Source organism: Podarcis vaucheri, assembly GCF_965113315.1.
Source record: "Podarcis vaucheri genome assembly, chromosome: 4".
NCBI classification, from domain to species: domain Eukaryota; kingdom Metazoa; phylum Chordata; class Lepidosauria; order Squamata; family Lacertidae; genus Podarcis; species Podarcis vaucheri.
The window spans coordinates 20726331-20745781 of NC_138762.1; the positions used below are offsets into that span (position 1 = coordinate 20726331).

At 45.5% G+C, this 19451-nt stretch overlaps 1 protein-coding gene across 4 annotated transcripts in view; it reads left to right on the forward strand.

Moving 5' to 3' along the window:
• Positions 1-19451, forward strand: part of CNTN5 (contactin 5) — a 657243-nt gene that overhangs the window by 465139 nt on the left and 172653 nt on the right. For all 4 annotated transcript variants that reach the window (XM_082219029.1, XM_082219028.1, XM_082219031.1 and 1 more), the window contains one exon: positions 17958-18161. In XM_082219029.1, the coding sequence (XP_082075155.1) occupies positions 17958-18161 (204 nt within the window). The remainder of the gene's footprint in view (positions 1-17957; positions 18162-19451) is intronic.

The window sequence follows — 19451 nt, forward strand, 5'->3', positions numbered from 1 at the left end:
CGCAAAATTCCGGCATGTGTTTTTAGCTTATTGTTAATTTAAACACTCAATTAACTATTTGGTTGGCCTAGTTTAGAAACTAAACTAGGACCCCAGATCTTATCCAGCAAGTGCAAAAAGAAAAGGCGTACAGGAACTTTTTGTTTTATTTATTTGTGTAAAATAACCTGGAGCAATTGCACTAACCTCTCCACTGTCTCACCTTTCTCCCATCCAGTAAGTTTAGTCATGCGTATGCAATACACGAGGCACTTGGGTTGATGCAGCAGAGAAGGGCCTCTCCTTCTGACTGTAGGGAGCAGGTAGGATGGGATGGGAGGTGGTGATCTCTCTAGTATCCTTGGCCCAGTGAACTAGAAGAAAGACCCTTTTTTGGTCAAGTACCAGGTGGTTGCATTATTCCTTCTCATTTGTGATTCTGTTATGCAGAAGGATAATGATCCAAGTCTCCCCCTCTCCCTGCTCCTGATCAGGATCCTAAATCTTCCCAGGAGCAGGAGGACAGTATAGATTTGGAAGAGTGGTTTGCAGAGGGGCATAGTTCAGAAGGCAGAAGCTGGGAAATACTGGATGGGGAACACCTAGGCGATGATGAAACACTGGAAGAGAGAGGGTTAACTCAGCCCGAGGTCAAGAAGAGCTCAGAAAGTCTCAGAACAGGAAGCACAGAGGACACAAGCTCAGATTACAAGAGGTATGAGTGATGTAGATTAATAGGGACTGAGCTTAATTGGGAGCACCGCCATTCTGCGCCGATGCTTTCTTTTGTCCTTTGCTGTGTTTATTAAAGAAACTAACTGGTAAGAATTCCTTTCTTTGATTTGCTCATCTACGGCCACGGGGGAGAAAGCTGATTCACTGAAGCCTTACAACCACAGCAGGAGTAGGGAACCCCCGGTCCATCGACCAGTCTTGGCCAGTGAGACCAGTTCCCCCAAACTGCACCCACCTGTTAATCCACTGGTGTCACTGAATAATGTCAGCTGATGAGCAGGGGCCGGGGCTCCATTCTGCATTGGCTGTGCACACCAATTTTCCACAGGGAACTGGCATGCAGCCAAATCAGCAGGATGCCAGATGACTGGCAACCTGTCACCTGACATCATCCTGACACCAGATGATTGACAGGTGGGTAGAGGCATGTGGGGGGGGAGCAGGATAAAGATCTGGCCCACTTGACACACACAAAATGTCCCCCAACTCTGAACTATGTTTCCCCCCCCAAAAAAAAAATAAAAAAAAAATATTGGAGCAGTTTTAATTTGGAAAGAAATATCCATCTGTGACCTGGAGGGAAAACAGTATTCACTAGCTCAGAGGTGGAAAATCTTTTTCTATGTGTAACTAAGGTCTGACCTTCTTGTTTAGGAAGGCCTTCAGATGCTGGACTGCACTTCTGTCTGTATAATTAGTATTATACAGTGTTATTATCTTTATTGTTGTTGTATTTTAAACATTTTAATGTTTTTGGTCAAAGGCAGCCTCAACTGGAATGGCTGGCTGTTAAATGACCAGGTGCTCAGGGCTTCTCTGACTCAATGTCAGAGATCAGGCTGAGGAGTACTGCTCCTGATGAGTGATGGTGGGACCCTCCCCCTCCCCCTCCCCCTGCTCCTGACCAGGATCCTGAAGCTGCCCAGGAGCAATGGAGCAGTATAAATTTGGAACAGTGGTCTGCAAAGGGGCATAGTTCTGAAGACAAAAGTTGGGATGAACTGGGGGGGTGAATAGCAAAGTGAAGAAGAACAGGATGAGGGAGAGCTAACAGACTTTCTCTCGCTGGAAAGCGTCCAGCCTATCAGTCTAAGGTCACGTGGAGCAGATAAGGTGGCTACACAAAAAGCACGGTGGTTGCGAGATCAGGTTGCAAGGTGTGGAAGTGACTGGGGGGGGAGGATGGCTGGAAACCTTAATTGAGAACAGCTTTACTCCGAGATGGACTCTCTGTTCTTGAGCTGTGATCATTAAAATCTCTTTAAACGGTAAGAGACTATTTTTGCTTTGTTCTGCTTATCCACAGCCAAAGGGAGGGAGGAAGATCCTTTCCCAAAGCCTGACACTCAAATAATAAAACATATATTGGACTTGTGCTGGTTTAGCTGATCCTCCAAAGAATCATGGGAAATGTAGTCTGGTTAGGAATAGCACTGCAGGCTTTCCAGGGTTTTCATGCAGAATAAATCTACTTTAAGCATAGCCTTGAGTTAAATGGCCTTGATAAGATCCTGGGGTTGATCAAGATGTTCATTTATCCCAAACTAAGTATGACCATCACTTTCATGAAAGTTCATCAGTGACCACTGAGATGTGGCAACAGATGTCATCAGCTCTGGAATCAATCTGGGTGTAAACTGCATTGTGTCTGCAGAAGTCAGTAGGATGCCTGTTGATGTTAATAGAGTGGTTCTATTTTCATAGGATTATTTTTCACGAACAATGGTATTGTGAACTTCTTCAGGTGGGGACTAGTCAGCTCTTTTATTATTCACTCTTCTCAATTACAAGGTTTGCATGACTCTTTTTTTAAAAAAAAAAAAAAAGAACAGAGCACTAATAGTTCCCAGTCATTGGAAAAAATTACTTCTATTCAAAGTTTTTACTATCTGCAAGAGAATGAAACCTCATTGCAGAGAAACACATCAGCACTAGGAAGGCTTTGCTGCTCAAGCAAAGTCCCAGGCCAGACAGGAAGCCTTTTATAGCTTTCCCTGCCCAGGAGAGATCAGCAGTCATACTGGGTGGTCAGGACTGGTCCAGAGCCTGAGAAGACATCACTGTCTAGTTGCTTTCCCAACCTGCCATAATGATAGGGCAGCACAGGGGGCAGCTGTGCCCATATATCAAAGATATAGCCCTGGCACCTCCTGACACCATGAACCGACTCTTCTGAAAATTGGTAGAGACTTGTCCATTGAGGTAAATGGGGAACTGCTCCACCAGTTTCAATCCACTCTTGTTCAGTCACTGCCTGCTTGCCTCTTTCCTCCCAACCAGCCAGGAGGTAGCTTTGCTTTCTGTTCCTCCTACTTTTGGACTCCCAGGCAGCGTGGTGCAGTGGGAGAGCCAGAGTGGTGTAGTGGTTAAATGGACTCGTAATCTGGTGAACTGGGTTGGCTACCCCGCTCCTCCACATGAAGCTGCTGGGTGACCTTGGGCTAGTCACACTTCTCTGAAGTCTCTCAGCCTCACTCACCTCACAGAGTGTTTGTTGTGGGGGAGGAAGGAGAAGGAGCCGCTTTGAGGCTCCTTAAGGGGAGTGAAATACAGGCTATCAAGTCCAAACTACTACTACTACCACTACTCTTCTACTTCTTCTTCCTCCTCCTCCTCCTCCTCCTCCTCCTCCTCCTCCTCCTCCTCCTCCTCTTCTTCTTCTTCCTGCCCTCCCTGGAGATGCCAGGGATCAAACCTGGGATTGTCTGCATGCAAAGCAGATCTTCTACCACTGACCTATAACCTGACATGGCTGGAATGAGTGAGGGTGGTTTGTTCCTTTAGAAATCAACCCAGAATCCTCCCTATTCAGTTAACTCTCCCGATTTCTCTCCCTCCTTCTCTCTCTCTCTCTCTCTCTCTCTCTCTCTCTCTCTCTTTACACTCCCTTGTCATTCTGACAAAAGGCAAAGTTGATATGTAAGTTAACGAACACCAAAATACCATGGCCTTGAATATATGGTGGTTCAATTGCAGAAATGCTTCTTCCCCTGGGGATGGTATTGAACCTCAGGGGAATGAGGAACGCTAGTTGGCCTTGCCCAATTAAGCCAGTGTTAGGTGCTGGAGGAATGAGACACCCTGACAAGAAATCTCCTTTGGGGCGGCTTGCTTGCATGTTGCAAGGCTAACAATGTCGACAAGTATAACTCCAGATGCCATTGTAGGAAACGTGAGAAAATGAGAAAGCACGAGAAAGATGGCAATTAATTAACTTGAAAAATGCACCGAGACGTTTGGCTCTCGGCCACGTCCTTTATTGCCTTTTAGGCTTCTACCGTATGTGGGTACTGATATATGGGACAATAATGAAGGGAAGGGACTTTTCCCCCCTTCTCCTCCCCAGGGACAGGTTAATAGCTTGTTACGGAAACATCCCAATTAATCTACGTTTTGTAAATTAGCTCATAACTAGCGCTGTAGCTTCACTTCCCAGCACACTAGCTCTGTACATGCATAAGCTCACCACGATTCTGGTATATGCTTCACCAGACAGACTGGGTTGCTTTATCGCATGAGAAGTCTCGCTTCTGTATCTATGGGGAAGCAGACCATTTTCAGTCACTGTTGCAAAAAAGTATCACGTACTGGTGTTCATTCTTAGCCAGGGATGGGGAATTAGTTGATTCCATTAGTTCCTACCTCTCAAGTGAACTGGCTCTTCTCCAACGATATCTGTTTTCTTCCATGTTGCCACCTGCAGAAGAAATGCTTATGCTAACTGATGCTTCAGTTTATTTGCATGTTTATGTCCTTGTCTTCTTACATTATGTCAGTGTCAGGAGCAAGCCAACAGTAAATCACACTGTACCAGTTGGAGTTAACACTTTATTAGCAAAACCATGATCTGCAGAGACTTGGTGGGGTGTCAGGTCTTCCTAATGAGTACAGCAACTCATCCCTCATGAAAGTCTTGCCCCATAAAGTTGAGATGGAAGGTCGCTGCCTCCTCATAGCCCAAGTCCCCTCCTCTCCAGGGTTTTCCCAAGCAATCAGAGACTGTGCCAGCCAATCTCTCCTCTGCCCTTTTCATGCCTCTTCTGGTTCTGGGAGATAACCGGAGAGAGGAGCTTGTTGCAGCAGGAAGCAGAAACACCCATTACTTCACCAGCCTGACTCATCTCTGCCTCTTGACCTCTCTCCTCCTACTCACGTGCTTCAGCTTCTGATTCTGGACTTCTTTAGCCAAGTTCACTAAGCCGTGTTACTGCTTCAGCTCCCTCTAACCACTCATCATTGTCCCACTACCTCAAGGGCTCTGAGCTGCTTCCCCCCTTGCTGCTTCCCCCAAAGGGTTCCTCCCACCAGGAGCCCCCTCTCAGCTAAAATTATTCTTATATCCCAGAGGCGAAGGAAAAGATCCTCTTTGAACTGTGTATGAGACACATAACTAATCACATACCCTCCCAACATTTCTCTGATGAAAATAGGGACATCCTAAGGAAAAGCGAGACATTCCAGGATCAAATCAGAAACCGGGACAGCTTCTGTAAATTCAAGACTGTCCCTGGAAAACAGAGGGTCTGTTATTAATGTCAGCCCATTCCTCTTTCCTGACAGTGCCTTCGTAACTGACGCAGGCCTAATAAGATGGAGATTGTTAAACTCCTAACTATAAATGATTTAAAGTGGTTTAACTCTGGGGAAAATGAATCTGCGATGACAGCATAATTGAAGGGGATCAGGTGCAGAGTTTCATGGCTGTGAACGTTTGGATTAAAGACGGGAGGATTACGCAAATTTAGGCCAGCATCTAAGCACCCACAGCAAATGTGTTAACACACCCACCCACCCCCACCTCTTTAATGAGTGAGATTCATTCTCATGGGGGTGGGGGGCTCAAAAGAGCTTCTAGGTGTCGCAAGCATCCCCTTTGGCCAGAGTGAGCTATCCTTGACAATATGATAATTAATTGTGCTCTCGGTCATGATCATTTGCTTGCTGATTTCTAGCTGCTGCACCCTGGTCTTGTTGAAAGTAATAATTTCTGAGCAGTTCGTTATTGAGTGGATATCTTTGCATGTTGGCACAGCTCCCATATGCTGCAGCATGAAGCATCTCTGCATGTCAAGCAGCTAAACTGCTGAACTTTTATTCCATCCCTTCCCAATGCTCCTGGAGTGCATCTAACATTAGCTCTGAGACAGAGGCCACAGTTCACAGCATACATGGTGGATAACCTTAGCTAAAAGGCTATTTGACTACCATGCACCACGTGCAATGAAGTCCCAGAGTGATTTAACAATCAGTATCTCTTTGCAGGGAACTGTGGCACCTGTGCTTAGGGAGGGGAACAGGGGACTCCTAACAAATCTGCTCCCAGGATTCTTTGGAAGAAGTCGTGGCTGTTTCAAGTGGTATCATAGTGCATTAAATGTGCAGTAGGAATGTGGCCAGAGAGGAGATTTGGTTGGTAAAGCACAAATAAAAGACTCTTCCCTATGACTGGTGGCCCTAAAAGCACATTTTCTTTTAGATGGACATGAATGTGCACTGATTTCAGATTGGAATCAGGTGGTGCAGGAGGGAGGGAGAGAGAAAGGAGAGAGGGTGAGAAGATTATGAACCTGCTGGTTCCCTTGGTACCTTTGGAATCTCACTGTCATCCCATGGAAATTAACAGGATATCCCAGAATATACTCAGTGTGCATTTTGGTGATATGTCTTCTCATTGAGGAACCAGTGAGAAGCCTCTCTGTTCCATGGACCTTGGTGGTTAACAGATATCCTCCTTCATGTGCCCCTACCTCCGTGGTATCTCTAGTTAAATGGGATCAGGTAGCAGGTGGTGAAAAAGACCCTTTGCCCAAGACTTGGAAGATCCATTGCTTGGCAGAGTCAACAATGCTAAGCAAAGACAATGAAGGGTACTGTGGCACCTTCAATAACAAATGTATGATTGCATAGGCTTTGTGCATTAACGAGGGATCTAATGCAGATGAGGGTGACGCAAAGCACCCTGGTGCAAGTTAAGGTGGCCTAAAGTTACACCAGATCCAAACCCTGTTAAGCAGGAGGGCAGCTGTGCTTAAGCCTGGCAGAGGGGAAACATGCCTTTTAAATAGTGTTCTGTGTTGGGTTGTCATGGCATATGATGGAGATTGAAGGGCTTAGGATCCAGCCTAAGTCCCCTCCTCTGGTCTCAGCCTCTACTTAAAAACCTCCAGTGAAGGACGTTGTGTTTTGGTTGACGTGTTCTCCCAGAAAGTGAGAATTGGAGAGGTTTGCCTTTAAATCTGAATTGACTTTCTCCCCGCCAATTGCAGATTGACATGCTACGTGGACGACCGTGCAATATTTATCATGTATGTGGTTGCCTCTTTCTTTGATGCATTTCCCTATGATGTGAACATCAAATGTCACATTGGCTGCTATTGCTAAGGGGTTGAAGAGATATTGTAATCATGGGACAGAGCCCTGGGCTCGAAATAAGACAACAGATGGCTATGCATGATCTCTAAATAACAATTATTTGACAAGGGGAAGATGGATGGGAGCAGTTTGCTGGGCTTCCAGCAGCTCCACATGATGTACGAGATAACAGGGACTCAGCTGTGTTATATATATATATATATATATATATATATATATATATATATATATGTAAGATCAGGTGAGGGCTGCAGCATTTGTGTCGCCAGGTAGTGTATGGATGACAACTGAGTAGGAGTTATATTGATATTGATTGATTAGCCTAACACATGGCTAAACAGAAGTATTGGCATCATTAGGCAGTCAACTAAGTTTTGATAAATTGGCTAGACTTCTCTTCCCACCCAGATTCCAATGTACTTTAATTGAATCTCTCTCCCTTATACACCCAAGTTACCATCACATTAGAAGTTTGGAGTTCAGCTCCCTCCGGTTCATTGGTTAGGTTTCCTTTAACCTCTTTGCAAGGCATCTGGGATTCTCCACACATACACAGGCAGAGTCTTTGCAGGCAAATGTGCTTTTCAGATTGGACAGCTTTGCTTCAAAACCCCTGCTTTGTTTGGGTCGGGTGAATGCCGTTCAAAAGTCCAGCATGGCCGCACCCCAGTCCATCACTGCGGTTGCGAGATGTCTCATTGTTGCCGCCGCAAAGCCACTGGCAGGATGTCACGCCACAGCGTCAACAGCTGCATCAAATGCTTCTACAGCATTTGCCCCAGCCTCTCAACATGCCCCACCATCACAGCATCCTTACAAGCTAGCCTGCAAATAAGTCTGCGGTATTGTTCTATGTCAAGAGGTTAAAGAAGGGGTCGAACTTTCAAACCACTGAAAGTTCATCTCGTTAACTGGAGCCTGCTCCACATTGTGTTAGAAAACCCTTCAGATATCTCAGGGACGAGCAAGGGTGGATTTAGGTTTGATGAGGCCCTAAGCTACTGAAGGTAATGGGGCCCTTTATACGTCCAACTGTTCTTTGTCATCAACAAATTGTTGCTGTTTTTTGTGTTGAATATATGCTATATGCTAATTTATGGTACCACTGTATAAAGAAATGAGCAAACCAGTGATATTTTAGGGAGCAGGCTAGCAGGCAGGACCCATTACTTACATCACAGGAGCCTAAACAACACAAAACACCATTGCTGTATGTAGTTTTATTTTATTTGTTTTTTATCTTATATTTTGGAAATCTACATCCAGGTGTGTGTGGTTTTTTCCTTTACATTTTTTGGGGGCCCCCAAGAGAGTGGGGCCCTAAGCTATAGCTTGTTTAGCTTATATGTAAATCCAGCACTGGGGATGAGGTACTAATTTGTATTAGTGGCACAGTTTTGGAGGGGAGTATATGTTTTTTGTTGTGCACAATGCTAATTTTTTGCTAAATTGAGTCCAAAACCTCTCTTCATCATGCTCTCCCCCCTCTCTGGACATGCACCAGTGTCCAAAGTCCTTAAAATGTTAGTGCCCTTAAAACGTTGCACCGGGACATGGAGATGGTATTATTAAAACATTTATACCCCACCTTTCAGTTTTAACCAAACCCACAAGGCTGCTAATGCTTAGCTTTGTGCCTTTTATCCTGCTTTTCCTTTTGGAAGAAACATGCCCCTCATTGATTCAGGAATCATTTTGTTTACTGTCTTCTGAGGACTTCGAAAATTAGAGAGGAAAAGCCTTTCTGTCACACACACACACACACACACACACACACACAAACACACACACACTGAGCTATTCAGTTTGCCAGTGCAGGATCCATTCTTGTAGTGTGTCCACCTTGTTACCTTATCTTCAGTAACTCCCTGTGCACCAAGCAGTTAGAGAGAAGGAAAGGTCCAAAGATTTATCACAGTAATTAAACCTGAACAAAGATAAATACCCGGTCTGTGGATTTCTATTTGGGCAGCTACCTACAGAACCCCCCAGAGCAGAAAAGGAAGCAATTCCATTCTGAGGTGATAAATAGACAGCATTGTCTCTTCCTACGTGGTGCATTTCAATGCAATATATAAATTGCTTTCATTAAAGATTTGCATGGTGCATTAATGAGCATCGATGATGAGTCGCAACTGTAGAAGGAAATGCACGATTTATACAGGGGGTGTATTTGGGGGAAATGGGGCACAGGAAAAAGGACTTCCTCTATGGCTTGTGGGTATGTGAACGTTGCTGTCAACTTCATGCAACAAATGCAAATTAATCCCATGTTAAGGCATGCAGTTTCGTGATTGCATTGATGAATGTGCGCCTTCAATGCAAAGAATAAAAATGTTGGAGGATGTGTTTTTATGACTAAAAAGGCCTTCAGGAGCTCTCTGAAGCTTTCAGAGTTGCAGATATAGATGACTGAACAGCTGGGGGCTGAATCCAATTAAGGGAGCAATCTACCGGGACGAGCTGGTTAGAATCCAGCAGATCACTGGCTGAGCTGGGAGGTTCCTACTGCAGCCGGACTATGCTGGCTTAAAATAAAAAAATTCCTTCCAGTAGCACCTTAAAGACCAACTAAGTTAGTTCTTGGTATGAGCTTTCGTGTGCATGCACACTTCTTCAGATACACTGAAACAGATGTTTCGTGCATGCACACGAAAGCTCATACCAAGAACTAACTTAGTTGGTCTTTAAGGTGCTACTGGAAGGAATTTTTTTATTTTGACTATGGCAGACCAACACGGCTACCTATCTGTATGCTGGCTTAATTCCCACATCCTTTGCTCAGCCAGAGATACACTGGGACAGTTAGGGCCAGAGGCACCAGCTTGCAAGAGCGATTGGGGGCAGGGCCGATGTCACAAATGTGGCATTCAACTTCCTGGGATTTGGAAGGGAGGTACCATGCCTGTGACAGGATGCTGGAGCCGTTCTGCCACCTTCCCAAAGTTGGGTGGGCTTTGGGAAGGTGGTGGGAGGGCTCTTGGACTTATCGAAGCATCACGCCTCCCTAAGTCGGGCAAAAACCTCCTGGGCTTTGGGAACATTTAGGGAACTAGCTTAGTCCCCTTAGCCAACTGACCACACACAACTGCTAAGAACAGAGTAGGTGAGGACATGGTATGGTGGGGGGTAGGGAAGAGGTTGTATCATAAGCCTGTTCAACTCGGTCATACAGCCTGGCAACCCGGCATAAGGTGGTGAAACTCAGACACTATTTTAAGTGTTAACAGAGAAATCTGAGGGCTCCCTTGGGCAAAAAGCAAGGACACCAGCCAGGTATACCAGAGCAAAACAGCAGCCAGTAGGCTTGGTCTTTATTGAAGAATGTCGCGACAGGACTCCCACCTGCCACAAGGTGGAACAAGATGGAACCCCAAACAAAAGAGCACCCAAACTTTTATTAGCTGCTAATCCCCATGTTACATCCCCCCAAACTACATCACTAATACATCTTAGTTACATCATGAAAGGGGAGGTCTGGTGGCAGTAATCTGAGCATCCTGGACCCTGCCCCATGGTTCTCCTTGCCCTCCTCCAAACACTCATCAAGTGTAACAAAAGAGATATTTACATTTCCCTGTTTCCCAGCCAAGTTAATCACACCCTTTTGTCTTCATCTGGGTTTGTTATTTCTGGAATGGCTGGCTACCTGTCTGGCACTCAGGTATCAGGATGCCAGGAATTATCACTCAGGTAGAAGGGCTGCGGAGTAGCTGAGCTCACATGTCTATATGAATTTCTGAAGTTTTCCCAGTGAGCCAGTATGTTATGTACTGAGTGAATAGGATCCAAAATTCAGCAGTCTGATTGGTCCTAGAACAATAGGATCCAAAATGCAGCAGTCTGATTGGTCCTAGAACAATAGGATTCAGAATGCAGCAGTCTGATTGGTCCTAGAACAATGCAGCAGTATGATTGGTCTGCAGGAGCCACCCAATCCGGCTCCAGATGAAAGTGAATCCACAACCTAATTGGCCTACAGGAGAATTCTGGAATTAGCCAATCACGTGCAGCCCATTGTGTAAATAATGTATATAAAGCAGATACTTTGAGAGGACATTCACTCCTCCTTACCACTATGAGCTGAATAAAGAGCATGAAATCCACTCTCGACTCAGAGTATATTTCACAGTACATAGATACATTTATCAGTAAATTCTTACATTTGGTATTGTGCAATAGAGGCCCTCTGAATAGATAGGAAGAAACTGTGATGAAGTGTTTTGTGGGGACAAATCACAAAAGTGATTGTGCTGATTTTGGTAGTGGGCTGCATGTGCATGATATCTGCTGGAGGGGCAACCCCCCCAACCTATACATAAATTCCTGCAACATAAGGACTTGTTTTCTCTCTGCAAGGCTTAAGCCAGTTAAATCAGCAGTAACCAGAGTTTGGGTCGCTGTAGCTTTATACCAGATTCTTGTGTCTAGAATTGCTTCCCACATTTTACTCTGAGTAGTGGAGTGGGTGGCGCTGTGATCTAAACCACTGAGTCTTTTGGGCTTGCTGATTGGAAGGTTGGCAGTTCGAATCCGCACGACAGGGTGAGATCCCTTTGCTCTGTCCCAGCTTCTGCCAACCTAGCAGTTCGAAAGCACACCAGTGCAAATAGATAAATAAGTACTGCTCTGGCAGGAAGGTAAACAGCATTTCTGTGTGCTCTGGTTTCCGTCACGGTGTCCCATTGCACCAGAAGCAGTTCAGTCATGCTGGCCACATGACCTGGAAAGCTGTCTGTGGACAAACACTGGCTCCCTCGGCCTGAAAAGCGAGATGAGCGCTGCAACCCCATAGTCACCTTTGACTGGACTTAACCATCCAGGGGTCCTTTACCGTTTTACCTACATGGAGTAGACCCACTAAAGTTAATGGACTGAAGCTAATCATGCCAGTGGGTCAACTCTCAGTATGACAGTGCCCTAAACTGAAGCCATTTGGGCATGTAAGTCATATATTAATGAATGAATGAATGAATGAATGAATGAATGAATGAATGAATGAATTAAGAATGACTCACACTGGATGCAACTCTATCGCGTGTTGTTGCTTTTCAGTCCGGCAGTGTCTCCAGAATGTCAATTTTGTGTGTTGTGCTTTTTATCACACTATAATCAAGACTGCCTTAGCCATCTCATTTCAGATGAAATCCATGAGAACCATGCAGTATTTCTCTAGGAAAAGAGCAAGATCAAATTGTGGCAGCTGAGTGAGCAAGGGAAGAAATGGATCTCCTTGAATCAGTTCATGGAAGTTCACAAAAAGGGGGGGAGGGGAAGTGATCCTCTTCCCTGCAGAAAATTTGATCTTTTCATCCCACTTTGTTTTTTGCTGGCTCAGGGGTTCCACCAGACACCCAAGAAATGAACAAAATAAAGCATAATCATATATGGAAATAGGTGAAGCACTTATTCTAAGGCTTTCTAAATGACCTTCGGAAAGTAGATACCGAAACCCTGAAGAGATCTCAGTAAACAAGACGAGCTATTCATAAAATGAAATGCCAGCCCTGCTGTCACCATGGTGACTTAATCACTTCAACACCCAAACTTTGTAAATAGCAGGGTTTACTGGCAGACAATAGCTCCATCACAGCATCCCATGAGAATGCCAATTTACAGCTACCTTCACCATTCACGATTTTTCTTTTTTATCTATATTCTGAGCATACTGTGGTGAGCGCTTTGATAAATTGTGCCTAAAAGTTTGTTTTCTGACAACTTTACATTGCAATTTCCAGGGAAGTGTCTGCACGATCTCTTGTCTAGTTGATATGGGTGTCGGGTAAAAAACTAAAGTATATGGCTATTAGAATAAAATGTAACCCATGAGATAGTGTGTACATAAATCTGAGTGCATGTATATATCCCAAAATAAAAGGAAAACAACTCTCCATATTTGCCTGTAGCCAAGTTTTGTCGTTGGCTGTAGCTCAACCATGGACCTGAGTTAAGATGGCATGTTAAGTTAGCTGAGTTAGCTCAGCATAGTGCACAAGTAAAAAGTTATTATTATTATTATTATTATTATTATTATTATTATACGGCCCTGTACCCAGGGGTCTCAGGGCGGTTCATAGAATAAAATCAATCAACCACAAAATACCTAATTGAAAATAAAAATGACCCAATAGCCCCCCCCAAAAAAAAAAACATTTTGAAAGGGCATAGGATGTAAATCAGATCAAGCAAAGGCCTGGTTAAAAAGGAACGTTTTTGCCTGGCGCTTAAATGTGTACAATGAAGGCACCAGGTGAACTTCCCTGGGGAGAGTATTCCACAGACGGGGAGCCACTGCAGAGAAGGCCCTGTTCTTGTGTTACCACCTTTCAAACCTCTTGGGGAGGAGGCACACAAAGGAGGGCCTCAGAAGATGACCTCAGGGTCCAGGTAGGTTCATATGGAAAGAGGTTGTCCTTGAGGTATTGCGGTCCTGTTTTATGTTTGATTAGGCCCAGGGCCCATGAGGGATGGTTGCCTCAGGAGGCAAACTGGGGACATCTGAGGGAGGAGACAGCAGAGGTAGATTTAGGGGAGCATGACTGGACACAGAGCCTCGGGGGTGCCGCAAGGGATGCTGCACCAATGATTTGTAACAGAGTACAAGAGGCAGGGTGCGCCAAATTTTGGCATCCCACAGGGTGCTGCTGAAATTTGAGACCTACCACTGGTGGCAGATCCACATCCCTAGAGATGTGCCTTTTGCTGCCTCAAGCTTATGGTCTACTGGCTCCTCATCTTCTGCCAGAGCTTCTCTGAACCACCTCCATTCACCTCATGCAGTAGCAGCAGGTGGCTGATGAGGGGAGGGGTGCCATTTTTTGTTTTGCCACAAGCGGCAAAATATCCTGGGCCGGCCCTGAATAGGCCATATGCATTTTGGAACCCTGATTTCCTAGGGTGAGCGAGGCACTATTAACTAGACTATTCCACATGTTAAAGAAAGGATCCTTCTATTGTTGTTCTGGGAGGAAATCAAGAAGTGTGTGTGTGTGTGTGTGTGTTTAGCGTAAGTCCACATTCACACCGTGCATTTAAAGCACTGCAATACCACTTTAAACCATCATGGCTTCCCCCCAAAGAATTCTGGGAGATGCAGTTTCTGAAGGGTACTGAGAGTTGTGAGGAGGTCCCTGTTCTCACAGAGTTACGATTCACAACTATCCATCCCCTGCCACAGGGAACTCTAGGAATTGTAGCTCCATGAGGGGAATAGATGTCTCGTAAGAGCTCTAAGCACCCTTAGCAAAATAGCTGCCAGTGTTCTTTGGGGTAAGGGGCACAACCCTGGCAGTTATCACCAAACAGAGTGTTTTTTCAGTAGAACTGCTGAAGTGGTTCACACCGCCTCTATTCTTTAGTCATCACTCTAATTAATGGATGAATTATTAAAAGGCCAGGCTGTCAGGTTGCTGATTAAATACCTTTGATTTTACATCAGTCACAGGCGAAACCGAGTGATGGCTACATTTCAAATAAAGTGAACTGCCTCCAACCCATACCAATTATCTCAGACTTCCTTCTTTCCATGTGAATGAGGAACAGGTGCCTTTAATTAAAAATTGTTTCCTCCGAAAATGTCCCTCTGTTGCTGTATAAACACTTAAAAATATCACTTAGCATTGTGGGCGCAAATCAAGACGTAGAAATGCAATTATTATAAGCCGTAGCATTGTTTCTAATTTAATTTACTTCAGAGCAATCCTAACTCTGGTTGGGAAAAAGGAGTCAGTTGGAAAAAGAGGAGGGCATCCACAACCACACCCAAAATCTTCCAGGACAGAAGGGGAGGCTTTTGTTGTTGTCATTTAGTCGTTTAGTTGTGTCCGACTCTTCGTGACCCCATGGACCAGAGCCTGCCAGGCACTCCTGTCTTCCACTGCCTTCCGCAGTTTGGTCAAACTCATGTTAGTAGCTTCGAGAACACTCTCCAACCATCTCATCCTCTGTCGTCCCCTTCTCCTTGTGCCCTCCATCTTTCCCAACATCAGGGTCTTTTCCAGGGAGTCTTCTCTTCTCATGAGGTGGCCAAAGTATTGGAGCCTCAGCTTCACGATCTGTCCTTCCAGTGAGCATTCAGGGCTGATTTCCTTAAGAATGAATAGGTTTGATCTTCTTGCAGGCCATGGGACTCTCGAGAGTCTCCTCCAGTGCCATAATTCAAAAGCATCAATTCTTTGGCGATCAGCCTTCTTTATGGTCCAGCTCTCACTTCCATACATCACTACTGGGAAAACCATAGCTTTAACTATACGGACCTTTGTTGGCAAGGTGATCTCTGCTTTTTAAGTTGCTGTCTACCCGATTTAAGTAACTAGAGCCAAGAGAGTTTGCACCAGCAAAACCTCATTGTCCCTCAAGAACAGTGAAATGGTTTAACTATACGGATCTTTGTTGGCAAGGTGATGTCTCTGTTTTTTTAAGATGCTGTCTAGGTTTGTCATTGCTTGGCAGGGGCTGGTTAAATCCACCTATATTTATTTTTTTGCTGTGCTGCAGTAGTGTGTCATGTCATGGCCCTGGAGTCTGATTCATTGCCTTCAGGGGATGTGGCTCTCCCAGCCAGTGGCGTAGCATGGGGGTGCAGGGAGGGCCGGCCGCACCGGGCACAACATCTGGGGCGCGCGCTCGCACTCGCAGCTCTCTGCCCCTACCTGGCTCACTCACTCTCTCTCAGTTAGGAGGCGCAAATTACTTGCCTTGCCCCGGGTGCTGACAACCCACGCTACGCCACTGCTCCCAGCAGGTGTCTCTCCCAGTCCTACCTGGAGCTGCCAGGATTGAACCCAGTACGTTTCTGGGCACAATTCAAAGTGTTGGTGCTGACCTTTAAAGCAGTAAATGGCATTGGCCCAGTATACCTGAAGGAGCATCTCTACCCCCATCTTTCTGCCAGGACACCGAGGTCCAGCGCCGAGGGCCTTCTGGTGGCTCCCTCACTACGAGCAGTGAAGTTACAGGGAACCAGGCAGAGGGCCTTCTCGGTAGTGGCACCTGCCCTGTGGAACACCCTCCCATCAGATGTCAAGGAAATAAATAACTATCTGACTTTTAGAAGACATATGAAGGCAGCCCTGTTTGGGGAAGTTTTTTAATGTTTGATGCTTTATCACGTTTTTAATATTCTGTTGGGAACTGCCCAGAGTGACTGGGGAAACCCAGCCAGATGGGCGGGGTAATAATAATAATAATAATAATAATAATAATAATAATAATAATAATATAATACCTGGGACCTTCTGCATGCAAGGTAGATGACCCTATCACTGAGCTATAACCCTTTCCCAGTCATGATCCTTACCATTATAAAAGGAAGTCGAATAGTCCAAGGAACTAATGGATGTTTGGAAATGTTGGGGAGATGCTTCCAACTTTATAGACCTAAAATCCCCCCAACTTTCTAACTATCAGTCGACAAGGGGTATTTTTTATTTTTTTTTTAAAGCACATTAGAAATAAATGTTCCATCAGGCTAAATTGTGATTACTGCCTTCGTTGTGCCGCTACGGCTGAAAACAATAGCTCAGACAATTAGCTGAAAGGCCTGAACTCACTGTAGCGGCAAAGCATTGTGTGTCTTGGAGCAGCGGCAATGACTTTCTATTACGGAGCTAACCTTGACATTTCTGCATTTAGAGGCAGCCCTGACAAAGCTGACGGAGAACCGGCTGCAGAGAGAGGCTGCCTCAGAGCTAATGCGGGGTGTCAAAAGTTCAGTAGCGTAGAAGAGTCAGTCAGTGGGGAAATGGGAGGAGAAGACAAGAAAGTGGGAGAGGGGAATCCTTAATATAATAACTGAGATGCAGTTATGTCTTTTGGCAGGAGAAAGGCTCTGGTACTGTACCTCCTTTTACTCAACCTATTTTCTAGTGTGGGAATAACAATAATAATAATAATATAATTTATTATTTATACCCCAGACATCTGGCTGGGTTTCCCCAGCCACTCTGGGCGGCTCCCAACAGAATATTAAACAGAATAAAGCAGTGAAGACTACCACCACTTTTTAAATATATTTATTACATTTTTGTCCCACCTTTCTTCCCAAGAGCTTAAAGCAGCACATGTAATTCTCTCCATTTCCATTTTATCCTCACAACCCTGTGAGGAAAGTGCTTGGCCCATGTTCAGCCAATGATGATATATCACGGTATCACTTTGTATGTTACCTTTTGAAGACTTATTTGTGAATCGCTCCAATCAATTTTTTGCTTTTGTCTGTTTGTTTGCGATCATAACAGGAAAAAAAATGATTAATATGTGTAACTTGCTCTGAGTCACATCTCTGCCCTGCCTTATTCCAGTTAATCAGATCCACCAGGCTTGCCTGTTACTCTCTGGATTTGAACAATCTCTGTCGAAAGGTAATCAGGAAGTTTCTCTGACACTGTTTTAATAGAAAATTGAGATTTACTTCTTTTTAAAGCACAGTGACTTTGAGCCACTTTTGTTTCCATTTTAAAAAAGGTAAAGGTACCCCTGACCATTAGGTCCAGTCGCGGACAACTCTGCGGTTGCGGTGCTCATCTTGCTCTATAAGCCGAGGGAGCCAGCGTTTGTCTGCAGACAGCTTCTGGGTCATGTGGCCAGCATGCCTAAGCCGCTTCTGGTGAACCAGAGCAGCACACGGAAACACCATTTACCTTCCCACCAGAGCAATACTTTGATGTGCTTTCGAACTGCTAGGTTGGCAGGAGTTGGGACTGAACAACGGGAGCTCACCCCGTTGTGGGGATTCGAACCACCGACCTTCTGATTGGCAAGCCCTAGGCTCTGTGGTTTAGACCACAGCGCCACTCGCGTCCCATTTGTTTCCATTTTAGCTGGACAATAATTATAATGCCTGATGCAATTTTTCTTACTGTATTTTCCAGAGATCATCTACAGCTGGGTATTTAATGAATTCCCCTCCTTTGTGGCAGAAGACAGCCGGCGCTTTATCTCCCAGGAAACAGGCAATCTCTACATTTCCAAAGTACAGCCCTCGGATGTAGGCAGCTATATCTGCCTGGTGAAGAACACGGTGACCAATGCGAGAGTGCTTAGCCCACCCACACCGCTAACACTTCGAACTGACGGTAAGCTGCCTTGGTCTCAAAGTCGAAATGTATTGAGCCTGTGTTGGTCCCGGGGGGAGGTTACCGTGAGGCGTGGTCAGAGTCCGGTCATGGGTCAAGGGTCTGGAGACAGTCCACAAAGGGTGAAGCGGGGTCCGAAGCAAGAAGCCGGGCGTGGTCAGGAACTCCGGAAGAACAGGTGTGGGTGCTGGCAGAAGCAGGTTTCCAACGACATTGCTCCCGCAACCTGGGACTGGGCTGACTGGCCTTTATCTCCTCTGAGGCCAGGGGCGGTCCCGGCCCACAGGTGACCCGCCTCTCCTGGCCTTAAGGCGAACACTCCTCCTGAGAGAACCCAGTTCCCTCCGCCTCTCTGCCTAAGCCTCTGCAGCTCAGGAGAGGCTGGAGGGTTACTGGACCCAGGATCAGCTTCCCCTTCCCCTGACAGGGCTGGGAGAGGTGCACCTGCCGGCAATGGGTCCTCAATCACCTCCGGAGCCAGAGTGGATACATCTGGTGTCTGCTCCTGAGGATCCAGCACAGGTGAGGGCCCTTCAGATTCAAGCCGTTGCCCCAGCTCAGCCAGCCCTGGAGGCGGGGACTCCTGGGCAGGCTGGGACTTCTCAGATTCAGCTTCTGAATCAGATTCCCAGGCCATCACAGAGCCCCTTACACACACACATACATGCACAAACATGCTGCCTTGCCCCGGCAGGAGAGGGGGCTAGGGTCATGAAATGTCAGCATGCCCCGTGGCATGTGTGCATGACACCAGCATGCCCTGTGGTGCCTTGCCGATGTCATGCACGCACCCTGCTGGGCATGCTAACATGTTGTGCCACGTGTGATGTACTCAGATGTGAGTAATAAAGCCAGGAGTGATAAACCTTAAGTTTCTTTCGTGCCATATTTACTTTGCCACTCTGCTGCGATGCATATTCCATACTCTAATATGGGAGAGGTGTTGCTCCTTAGAGTTGATACTATTATTGTTTCAATTCTTTTGTATTTCCACTCCGGGACCTTTGGGCGGGTCTATATATACAGTAAATAAATAAAATAATATACCGTATTTTTCTGTGTATAAGACTATATTTTTTCAAGTTTAAAATTGGGGGGTCGTCTTCTACATGGATAGTGCATATGGGGGATTTATTTATTTGGAGTCCCAAAAAACAGGGGTCGTGTTATACACGGGGGCATGTTATACATGGAAAAATACAGTATTGCTGGGCTAGATGTTCAAACACTCTGACGCGGTCAAAGAAAGCTTCATATGTGTGCACAATAGACATTCATTTTAAATTAAAC